A 12,108-nucleotide genomic window follows, 5' to 3' on the forward strand; every position below is an offset into this window, starting at 1 on the left:
TGGCAGCAGAGTCAGGTGGATGTCTTTGTTTACTGGATGGGAAAACTGGAAAAATGTGAGCTGAATACTCACACTTTTATGTACAGTTAAAACTGTCCATTCCCATCCCTGAGTCCAGAGTCTTGGAAGTGTCTGATGGGAGTGTTTTCTGTGTGCCAGAGCGTGGCTGGCTGCAAACAGCCTTGAGGTGAAGAGAAAAGAGAGATTTGAGTTAAAAGCTGCTCCTGTTTTTAGGAGTCCACAGGCCACTTGCTGTTGGTTTGATCAGTGACCCAGAGCTCACCAGAGCTGTAAACATCACATCTGCCCAAAATGTGTTCCACCCTTGCAAATTGCTCTTGCAATTTGCGTTGCTCTTGTAATTTGTGTTGGACTGAGTGGAAAAATGCATTATTACCTCTCCAAATAAAAGGGGTGCAATTGCATGCAAAGCTCACAGTTCTTTGGGTATGTAGGGAGGAATTAGATCATTTTTCTTCCACTCCAGGAGTTGAAAAAACCCCAAACTGTGACTTTTTCAAGGCGGGGCGGGGGGGGGGGGGGGGGGGGGGGAAGTAGAGAATGGTGTTGGCTGGTCAGGTTTAGTTGAGAGTGTTTAAGATGATCTGAGACATTTTACACCCAATTCTTGTGTTGTCCAGCAGTTCACAGGGGTGAGATAAGGGGTCTGAAATATCTAAATAGACACTGAAAGGCATGGGCAGGATTAAGTGTTGAAGGTTTCCAGTGTGCTTGTAGAGCAGTGGGAAGAAAAGGGTTCCCAAAGAGTAAAATATACAGAAATACTCTGAAAGAAGAAGCACGTATGCCTGGATGCTCATGGGAGCAGTGCCTTCAAGGGATGCATCAAACCCAAATCCAAGCAGGCATTAAGGAAAAACAATCCATGGCAATGAAATCCTGCCTCCCTTGTAGGCAGTCAGTTTTGTCTTGGACTTCAAGGGAGCCAGGAACTCGCCCCTAGAGGTTATTAAAATCCTTTGTAATAACAGCACTTCTCTAGAAACCCTTTAAGCCAGGCGCTGGGGTTGGGATAGCCAAAAAGCAGCCTGAATAGAAAAATATGCTGCAGATGGCAGAGAAAACACTCAGAAATATTCATTCTCCCCTGCCCAATTGCTCCACAAATGGGAATATTTAGGCAGAAAGCTGCAGCTGGGCAAAACCAGAGGTGAGGATCAGGTAGGGTAACCCTTTTTCCAGGGTAAGAGGTTTCCCAAAGCAAAGCTGACTGCTCCAACCATTCCCAGTCCCTTCCCAAACCTCCCTAAGGGGGTGTTGTGAGGGGGATGAACAGTTGCAGTTTGGGTATGCCAGTGTGCTGTGCAATGGGTTGTGAGACTCCAGAGATGCAATGTGGTGGGCAGGTTTTTCTGTTTATTTTACTGTTGTCTTTCTCATGGGATGGGAAACCACTGCAAAGACCACAAAAAGCAGCCTGGAGCGGTGTCTGAAGTGAGTAACTGAAGGGAAACCCATTTACTGCTATTAATACTGCTGCTAAAATAAGCAAGCCATGCCCTGAAGACAGAGAGGACCCCTCTAAGGATTTAAGTCCTGCATCTGGTTTGTTTATCTGTTTGGCCTGAAGAAGGAAAAAACCAACAAAAAGAAAAGGGGTGTGAGGGTGTCCTTGAGAGCTTTTTTGTCTCCTCCAGGCTGCTCCCTGGAGACAAAAATGGGATTTTATGTTTACAAAGTTGTAGCCTTTTCCGTGAGCTCCAGGTGCCAAGGACTTGGAAGACGTGAGAGGCACGTCTTAGACGTGAGAGGTTAATGAGGTGAGAAGAAAAGCAAAAGGTAAAGAGCAAAACACATTTATTGTAACAGATCAGAGAGAAACATCTGCAGGGCAAGGGCACCTGCATTAAGTAGGGAAATGCAGTTTTTATTATTTGTCTTCTCTGCAGAAAAAGAAAGAGGAAAAAGAAATCTGGAGAGAACAAAGCGAGAGATAAATAGCTGAAGATTTGAGCTAATGTAAAGATCTATCTTTTTTTCTTCTTCTTCTTTCTAAGCAGTTGCACAAACTTTTTGGAGAGGGGAAGAAAAAAACCCCAGTAAAGTGAAGCAGTGAATGAAGTCTTGCCATGTGCAGGGTTAAATGGAAACACACAATCAGACCATAACTCTGTGTAATTCAACCCATACGGTTTGTCTGTCTGTTGACTCGAAAGGTTGTATCGAGGCTTGGCAAGGGAGAGGACTGAGAAGGGATAATCCAAACCTTTTCATGATTCATAAGCCACTCCTCTGCAATTTGGATAATAGATTTCTCTCTCACAGTGACTTGCTAAACTTCAGAGTTAACTGTAGCTCGGGCTCTTTCTCCTTTCAGGTTTTTCATCTCCAAGAACGAGCAATACCCAAACTGAAGGAAAATACACTGCACAAAATATTAAGAAAACTCATTTTTTGAAAACAAATTTATTTGGAGAAGCTGATTTCCTTTGGCTAGCAGGAGAAAGTGGAGAAAATGAAGCCAAGTCTGCGATTTTTCTTAGCTGGTTTTCTGCTGTTGATTCTGCAGACAGGGCTTTGCTACGGGATAAAATGGATGTAAGTATCTGGCTCTATCTCTGCATTTTTAATGTTTTTGTAGGAATTGCTGGTCTCTTACCTGTTTGTACAACTGCTGCTTGAGGCATGCTGTAAACTGTTTAAAGAGCACCAAGCACTGCAATTCTCCAGGCATTGATTGATTTCAAGTGTGTGTACTAGGGGCTTATGCTAACAATGTCTCCATCTTCTTTCTAAAATATGCATGATTTAGGTTCATTTGGGTTTTTTTCTCCTCATTGATACCAAGGGAAAGGCACACACTTGAATGCTCACATGAGCCACTTAATGAAGCTCCTAGCATTAGCTCCTGCTATGCTGGGAGACTCTCCCACCAGGACCCCTGGCTGTGCTGAGTAGGAATTGAGAGCAGTAGGGATGGCAGCTGAGATAATGCTGCCCATCTCCAACCACAAGGGATGCATGACAGATAACATGTTTTTTTCTGGACCTTTTAACCTTTGGATTTTGTGAAGGGTGTTAAAAATGAGGTGAGGAGGGGGGAGGAGGGTGAAGAAATACCAGGGACTGTGGTCAAGTCAGGATTGAGTTTCCTTAGAGGTAATGTACTGCAAAGTGAAAACATCACCATCTCATTTCTTTGCTTAAACAAGCAATCACTTAGTTGCTTGCTACAAAACAAACAAACAAACAGGCCATTCCAAAGCCAATCTGGTTTCACGACCTTGATGAGTGATTTGTCTTTTCTACTTGGGTTTGGAGCTGGGCACAAAATAAGTAAGGGAGTATGGGTTTGTCTGAAATGAGCATCTTTGGTAGAAAAATAGGCACAATACTCTGTAAGACTCTGTAGTGCATTGAAGCAAGGATCTTTGGGATAGGTGGACAAGAAGTTCCTGTTTGACTGCTCTTTCTGCCACAGACTTCATGCTATGTCTAATTGCCATTCTGCTGTTCCAATCTTTGTCACTTGAAGCTCTACTCATGCCACATTTTATAAAGGCTTAAATTTGGATATCTGCAAATTAAGGTATCCCATTGGAGCCAGTGTTTTTACTCCCCATCATGCGGTCAGGGAAGATCTTCCAGATGGCAATTCATCTTCTCCAAACAGAGATATCCAACAGAAATGTAAGTGATAGCCTCTGGTGATGCTGTGTACTGCAGGGAGCTGTTAGAAGCCACACATCTGCCTTTCATATCCATAAAGAGAAGGATGGTGAATCTCTCCATAGGGTGTTTAAATGCATATGGTCAGCTGGGAGGAAGAGTCACCTACTTTAGGGCATCTTTCAAGGTGGCATGCTTGCCTGTGGCAGGAAGATAGGAACTAGATGATTTCTAAAGTTCCTTCCAACCCAAACCATTCCATAATCTTTCATCTGCTGTCTCCATACTCTAAGAGCCATCTTGGAAGTAGAGGAGAGTAAGGATCTGGTTTGCTCTTGACTGCTTTGGCTTTACACCTTGTAGTGGTCAGCAAGAGCTCAATTACATAACCCAGCTGTTTCTTTCCACCATCTTCCTCCAGTGTTTAGGCTCTCAGCTCTGCCTGTATCCAGCACCAGGAAAGGCAGGCATCTCCTTTCTGAATGACATTTAGCAACATGTCCATGGCACTCCTTTGCAATGTTTATTTCTATGCAGCACAGAAATAAAGCTGTTTTGTGGCACCCTGATTCAGCAGGGTTTTTATGTGTAGAACCATGACTGCCTGGAGGGACTTGTCCATATGCTTGGCATTGGTGTCCCACTTAGGCAAGATGCTTAATCATGAGTGAAAGGCTTGGGTTCCTTCGAAGGGCTGGGGTGAGATGACCTCTAGAAGGAACCTGATAGTAGGGTATGGACAAGGCATAGACATGAAAACTGCTGGGAGGCAGGGAAAGGTCCCTGATAGCTTTGCTGTCAAAAGCAGCCTTTTGGCTGCTAAGTGGTTAAGCTGCAAGGGTTGCTTTTGGGGGTGAGGGGGGGGAGAAGCAGTTGGGGGCAAGATACCACAGTTGCTGCTCCTCTGCTTCCCAGCAGACATATCCCCCTATCAAAAAGTGAGTGGGAAAGATGAAAGCTGGGATTAAAGTGGTATTTGAAGCATGAATGTCATGCAGATGCACCACTGAGCTCCCCTCACACCTGTTTAAAACCTGGCAGAGACCTGCACTCTCTGTCCACAGCACTTTGCAGCTGGGATGCTGGCAGCTGGAAATGCACAAAATTATGTTTGGTTTTTCTTTTGTTTGTTTCTCCTCATTTCCCCACCCTTATTTTCCTATGGAAACACAGGCTAATTTTCCCCACTCCCCATCACTCTTTTTTCTTGGGGCTCAGGGACTGTCCTTAGAAATTGCATGGGTAAGTTCTTGGCAAACAGAGTACCAAATACTGAGTAATACCTCAGACCTGCTGATCCTAGCTCTGGACTCATATTCTGGGTGCTGTACAATTGAAATCTTCTCCTTCCTTCTCTTGCTCATGGACAGAGAGGTGGGGAAAAAGACTGGGATGAAGGAGGTGGAAAGTGCTATGTGATGTTTTCGGCTGTGGGATTTTCTCACTGGTCTGCCCACTGCATCATTTTTGTACACATGTACACAAAGAGTCGAGCTTCAAAGGGGATTTGGGAGGGGAGGGGAGAGATAAGGAGGTGGGTTTCACCAGCCTGGAGATGAGGGAGTGACTGATAAGAAAGGTGATAAGAAATTTAATTTTGATTCAGTGCATGATGTAATTGCAGGGGGAGGGGAAGAAGAAGAAAAACACAATTTTCAGCCATTTAGGACTTCTCAGTAACACAAATATGCCCTGAAAATTAGTCAAAGCAGGGAGAAGGTAAAAAAAGAAATTATTTACTTTATTTTGCTTGGCTTATTTTTATGAGTTCTGTAGTCCAAATCCCCATCTGTTGGAAGTTGCTGTTGGGCCCCACAAAACATCCAGCATGGTGTGTGGACAGTCAGTACCTTGTACACATGCTCTTGCTCTTGTATACATTTCTCTTGCTGGAGAAATTTCATGTCTTGTGCTCTTTCATCTAAGCTCCAGAGAGCTACTCAGGTGTAAAGCCAGAGTATGGCTCCAGAGTATGGTTCCAGATCTTTGCTGGATCAGGATTGTTGTGGAGATGCAGCCTTCCTCATCAATGTATATGAGACCCTGCATCCTTTTTTTGCAAGCACTTTCCCATCCTGAGAGCAAAGCAGGTATGTGGGGAGGTTACATCATTTTGTGGTGCTCAGTGTTGTTTTGTCACAGTGGCTGGGAAGGTGAGGTTGGTTTCATGAGATATGTCCTAGGGCCAGTGCATCTAGTAATTCTATCACCTTCCCCATCTGCTTTTGCAATCCATTCAGCTTTCCCAGGAGAGTTTGGGTTTGACCAAGCAGGTGCTGGAGCAACTTATTTGGGTAGAACTGAAAAACAGATGAGCATTAGAGGGAGCTGCAGCCAGATGTGCATGCCCCAAAGGTGTGCAGGTGTTGGGATGTCCAGGCACAGAGTGGCTTCTGAGGCACTGCTGCCTCCACAGGGATTGGCATCTCCTCTGTCCCTCTGTATTGAATGTCCTCTTCAATGTGCTTGTAAATAAGCCAAACACAGCAAGTGATTTGGGCTGGTTATTTTTGGGTTTGTTTTGTTTGTTTTCTGTTTTGCAGGGGGGTTTTGTGTCTTTTTTTGTTGTTGTTGTTTCTTGGGGCTTTTTGGGGTTTTTTGTTTGTTTGTTTTTGGTTGGTTGGTTGGGTTGGTTTTTTTTATTGGTGTGGGGTTTTTTTGTTTGTTTGTTGGTTTGGTTTGGTTTGGTTTGGTTTGGTTTGGTTTGGTTTTTCATGGCTTGCAGAATATGCCCAGGACAGCAAGTGCTGGCATGAGGAATACCATCATTTTTAGGTGGAGCTCAGTCACTTCAGGAAGTCTCTGCCTGTCCCCATTGTGGTGACCCAATGATGTCTCATGTGCCCTGGAGCAATCCCCAGCTGAGCTCCATTCCCAGCTATTCCTGCACAATTCCTATGGTTAAATTGCAGCCCCTCAGAAGCAAAAGGCAGCTTAACCACACCTTTTGGTGAACATGGGATGTCCCCCAGCCCACCAACCTTGAGCAGCCCTTCTGCAGCCAGCAGAAAGCAAGGGAGAAAATGGAAAGATTTTGTGCTTCCTGGCAGCTCCTGCTTCTCTCCTTCAATAAGCTGTGGGAGGGAGCTGGGACGTGGAGACACGGGCGCCTGTGAGGAGACTGTCTGCCTGGCAAGGGACTGCTAGATGAGCTGCTGTGAAAGAGCTGCAGGATGGGGATGGCAGGAGGGGAGTAGGCTGGGGGTGAGGAAAGGGGAGTACCATGTCTTTGAAGTTTGCTCTTCGCTCCTCAGGCAGCTCAGGAAAAGTTGACAAAGCTCCATGGCCGTCCTCCTCGGCACTGCGTGAGCCAACTCACTGCTGGCATTGACTTCATTCAAGCTTGGGCATGAAGTCAACAGCCTTGTGCCCACTACTGCCAGCACTGAATTTGGCACCATATCTGAAAACAGCTCTTATTTTAAGCTTTTAGTTCAGAGTTGGTTTCCCCCCACACACACTTCTCTCCCTCTTCCTCTTCTTTCTTTCTTTTTTTTTCTTTTTTTTTTTTCTATTTTTTAACCACATAAATCCTACTTCTCTGTTTGAAAAGCCCTTGCAGAACCAGGGGAAGCATTTACCAGGGGATGTGGTGTCTTTCCCAGGACTTGTGGTCCCCAGACTGGAACTCATGCAGGGCAGGGTTGCAGGGGCATGGGCTGCCTTTGACTACCAGGAGCTTAGACAACGTTATTGTAACTCCCCTGCAAGCCTTTTCCAGATGAAAACCTGAGAAAATGAGGCTCCTGCAGATTAAAAACCTTCGATGAGATCAAATACAAACAGAACTCTTAATCTCTGCCTCTCTTTATTAACTTTTACCACATACTTCACTCTCCACAGCCATGTAATTTTGTCTTAATCTTTTTGTGTCACCCACATCTCTGCAAGATTAAGGAGTTTAGGAATAGGCATTAAAAAATGCCTTTTCAGAAAGCAAAGCTGGTTATTTGGAGTAGAAGTTCATGGTTTCACCAGCAGTCCCTTTGTGAGGGCAGGTCATGTCACACAAGGGGAGATGCCTTCAGAGAGAAGATTCTTTTACCCTTCCAGGGTGTTTTAAAGGACACCAATGTTTTGCTGCTCAATTGAAGGAGTTTTTTCTCCCTTTGGCTTGACCAGGAGCAGTGTCCTACTCACAGGGTACCTTGTAAACCAAACAATATATGACTCTCATGGATATCTGCTAACATCTGAAGGTGCTTCTTCCTAACCTGCACTTTCTATGAACAGTCCTCTCATGGAGCCCAGACATGAAGGAATGGGCCCATACCTCTCAATGCAGAGCATTAATGCTTTCAAATGAATTTAATAACTGCCTGAGATAATTAAAGGAGTAAACAAATGTCATGATCCATCTATGCAGATTTCCTCTGTAATCATGTTCATGGTTTTCTGTCAGTATCCAGAATTTCAATTGAAGGACCTGCTGTGTTATATAGAGCTCAGGAGATGTTTGGTTTAGCCCTGTTTATTTAAAGGGATGGATCAAATATGTGTATATTTAAAAAAAACCCGTGAAATAACCACCCCTGGGTTTTCTGGAGAATGAAGAATGGGGCAGGAGAATTAAGTGAGAATATTATCAGGAGGAAACAGTGAAAAACAGCATTTCCAGGGTGAAAGCAGGTAAATCCCCTTTTCAGATGAAGAGTGTGAATCTACAGAAGGATGTTTGTCAGGGATTTTTTTCCCAGGTTGAGGAATGAAGGATGTTCTTCTAATTATGCCCTTGAGGGCTGGAATTTAAGGCTGGCTGTGCCCCATTGGCTCAAATTTCCCTCCCAGTGCTGGTGATCAGTGGAGACTGCATGAAGACAGGCCAGAGACCCACCACCAAATCCCACCATGGACAAGCCTCTCCCAGGAGATGTTTTTTTGTCCACAAATGGATATTGTTTCCCAATAATGTCATTGCAGGCAGTGGGTATCCATCCCCTGATGCTGCCAGAATTTAGAAAGCAGGGAGTGGTGGTGCATTTCCACAGGGAGGGTTTAGGTGACATGGAGTGAAGAAGATATTCCTAAATGTAGGACAGAGACTGGGCAAACCTAAGTTGTCAGGGCATGGAATAGATGACCTAATAGGCTTCTCAAAATCCTGATCTGTGATTTATAAATGCACTTTTCAGTCTCAGCAAGTGACTACAGTGACTGAGTTTTCTTTTCCATCTCCATTACCTTTTAATTTTTCCTCACGGTGCTTGGAGATGTTTCCAATAAGAGGTTCTCACAAGCAAAGACATGAGAAGTTTAGGCCTGGGAGATGCTCAGAAAACACCTTCCTGCATCTTGCAGTTTTATTCTTGGTAGGCTTCCTGGAGCTCAGCTCATTCTATGAGAAACAGCCATTGCTGCATTTACTAAGTTCTCACAAATCAGAAGGTATTTTCCTTCTTCCATGGAGTAAATGGCTTTCTTGTTGCACTATAAAACTGCTTCTCTAATGGTGATTACTTCAGGCCATCTGTAATAATACAGTCTCATTCCATCACATCCTGTTTTTTCACACTGAGGATGAGTTTCAGTCTGAATTCTGCTTTCATCCCTACCTGTAGATGGTTATTTGTGCTATTCATGACTTGTCTGTAACGGTGAGACAGGGGTACCTCAATGTAGCCTTCCAAGTCCTTTAAAGAGGCTGAAGACCTCTGTAAAGGATCAGAAAACGTAGTGTAGGACCTAGAAGATATATGCATCCTTCTGGAGGGCCATCCAAAACATTCCAAGGCCTCTCAAGTGGCACCCAACGCATCTGATTAGAAAACTGAGATGCTGCCTCGTGGTACAGCCTCTCTCAGAGACTTAGAATGTTCCTCATTTGCCTGAAGCTCAGGCTGTGAAGTTCTCTCACTGCTCCTGCCACACCCTGCCTGTTTCCCTTCCTGCTGGGACATGCTGTGCTGGAGTTTTTATCATTTATGCTCTATTACTGATGAGCTGCTTTGGCCTCTTGCCTGATTTGTGTTTCAGGTCATTCCTGGGAATTGCTGATAGGCTTTCTGGGATAACTTTTCACAGATTCCTGGTGTCAAGTGCTCATATGTCATTCAAGCTTCGTGCTTATACCATTCAGATGTCTTTGTCCCTGCTCGGTGTCTGGGTTTCCTATATAGAGCAGAAAATGAGCACTTCTAAGTCATGATGGTATCTTACTATAGGTCCCAAAAGCACAAAAGGCTAACTACTTCCTAGATGTGGCTTTTTGCTTCCCATGAGCTAAAGAAGGATCCTGAAGGACTACTGTGAGGTCCCCACTGTAGAGGTTTGCTGTCAGGTGGCAGTCACACTATTCAGAGAGTCGTGTCTCTACCTTCAAGGACATGATCTCTGTGTTCAGATAACTGAACACCCACTATATCACCAACAAGTTTTTTGTCCACCAGTTCAGGTTCACATCTAAGGCAGGATGGGTTGCCTTCTGGAGGGGCCCCTCTCCAGACAAGGAACATTGTATGCACACCAGTGTGTATGGGAACGTGATGAACTGCAGGGCAGAATTTCTGAGGATTGAATCATAGAATCATTTAGGTTGGAAAAGACCTCTGTGATCATTGAGTCCAACCAATAACTTTACACTGCCAAGTCCACCACTTTTTCCTTTCTCTTGAAATTCACTAGCAATGACTTCTGCTTGCAGTATGTTTAACAGACCTATTAAATATGTGTATGAAGTATATATTTATATAGCTTTCAGTGCAGTGGTTTCCCTTCCAAGTTTGCCACTGTTTATCTAGTGCCAGAAATGCCAAACTCCCAGTCACCTGGGAATTTGTCAGTGCCGGCCTATTCATCCCCAGCAAGGATTTAATTCCTCCAGTTTTCATTAGGGCTCAATTTTAGCTCTGTTTCCATCTCATTTAACTTCTGAAGAATGTGGATGTTACAGTAATAAAGTGAAATGCACCCCAAAATGTGTTTGCTAATAAGCCAAACTAACCAAGATGGCTTATGATGATGGGATGAATCTGAAAGCCAATACATTTAACAAGCACAGAAGGAAATATGTGTTAAAGTTGTGTTGCCATGATCAGATGCCATCAGATTATTGAGTCAGCCTGCTTGAAAGTTGTTTTATGGGAATGAATAACTTTTATGACTACCCTAAGAAAGCCAAAAAGATACAAAGAGAGTTACACACTTGGCTTCTGCTGATCGTTGTGGGTGCTCAGGGAAGAAGAGTACGGCCCTGTGAGAGGCATGTCAGCATTTGTTCTTTTTTTAACCTGGAAAAGTTGGCAATTGGACAGTGGAAGAACCACCACTGTGGGATGTTTTTCTTTTCTTTCATGGTAACATATGTGCTGGTATTCATGGATCCCTTCTCAGATTTGGCTGTGGTGCTCTCTCTGCACATACTCCCACTGAGCTTTTGCACTATGGTTTTTGGAGACTAGAGAAACAGACTTATCTATCTGCAACAGCGATGGAATCGGTAGAGGCCCTTGGCATTAACTCTAAGTGAAAGCATATGTTTTGCAAATTTGATGATTTTTCCCTGGGCCTTGCAGAGGATTTTCTCCATAATTAATTACATGACATTTAGCATAATCCTTTGAGAGTGTGTGAGACAGATGCTGAATACAAAATACTGATAACACCAATGTTGCTTTTTTTTCCAAATGCCACAGTCTTGGGGGATCCAGATTTCTTTTATCATGGACCTGATGGGTCATTTTTTACTCTGTTGGGAGGTCTGTGCTCTTCATTCTTCAGCAAACAACCTTCCCCATAGGATTTACACATCTGGTTGACTTGACATATACCCCTGGAGCTTTGTGCAGCCTCCCCTCAGGAACTGAGAGAATTACACACTGCTAAAGGGTGTTTCTTCCCACCAACCTTAAACACCTACCTCATATGAGATAAATCACTCTTCATAGTTGCTCATCTTTCTCACCAGCTTTATCTAAGCACCTATTTACAGAAAGCTTTAATTAAGTCAGGTGAATGTAGACGGCTAGACTGTGTTTTAATGCTTTTTTGCATGTGCTTGTCTCCTCAGAGCTCTGTCCAAGACTTCTTTGGCTTTGGCCCTGAATCAAACCCAGCACTGCAAGCAGCTTGAAGGGCTGGTGGTTTCTCAGGTGCAGCTGTGCCGCAGCAACCTGGAGCTGATGCAGACCATTATTCAGGCAGCGCGGGAAGTGATAAAGACCTGCCGGAAAACCTTTTCAGACATGAGGTGGAACTGCTCTTCAATAGAGCTGGCTCCTAACTACCTGCTGGACTTGGACAGAGGTAAAACAGCTCTGCTGGCTCACTTGGGACTGGAATCAGTAGAGTCAGCCTGTGTGTGTGTGTATGTGTGTTTGTGTGTGTTATGTGCGTGTGTGCTGGAGATAGGAAGGGTCTTGCTCCTGGGAGCCATGGAGGGACTGCAAAGCCTACTTGTCCTGTTCTCTGAGACCACATTCATCATTATGGTGCCAGACATGCCCAGAGGCTCTGGGATCCAAGACCTTGTCTACCACAACT

The 12,108-nt window shown here is 44.3% G+C and overlaps 1 protein-coding gene across 4 annotated transcripts in view; it reads left to right on the forward strand.

Annotated features, from left to right (window-relative positions):
• The window catches only part of WNT11 (Wnt family member 11), a 33,236-nt gene that overhangs the window by 2,579 nt on the left and 18,549 nt on the right, over positions 1 to 12,108 (forward strand). For all 4 annotated transcript variants that reach the window (XM_071433642.1, XM_071433641.1, XM_071433644.1 and 1 more), the window contains exons 2-3: positions 2,339 to 2,559; positions 11,636 to 11,871. In XM_071433642.1, the coding sequence (XP_071289743.1) occupies positions 2,477 to 2,559; positions 11,636 to 11,871 (319 nt within the window). In that variant the 5' untranslated portion in view covers positions 2,339 to 2,476. The remainder of the gene's footprint in view (positions 1 to 2,338; positions 2,560 to 11,635; positions 11,872 to 12,108) is intronic.

Source organism: Agelaius tricolor, unplaced genomic scaffold (assembly GCF_023055355.1).
Source record: "Agelaius tricolor isolate 1412-34295 unplaced genomic scaffold, bAgeTri1.0.p SCAF_9, whole genome shotgun sequence".
NCBI classification, from domain to species: domain Eukaryota; kingdom Metazoa; phylum Chordata; class Aves; order Passeriformes; family Icteridae; genus Agelaius; species Agelaius tricolor.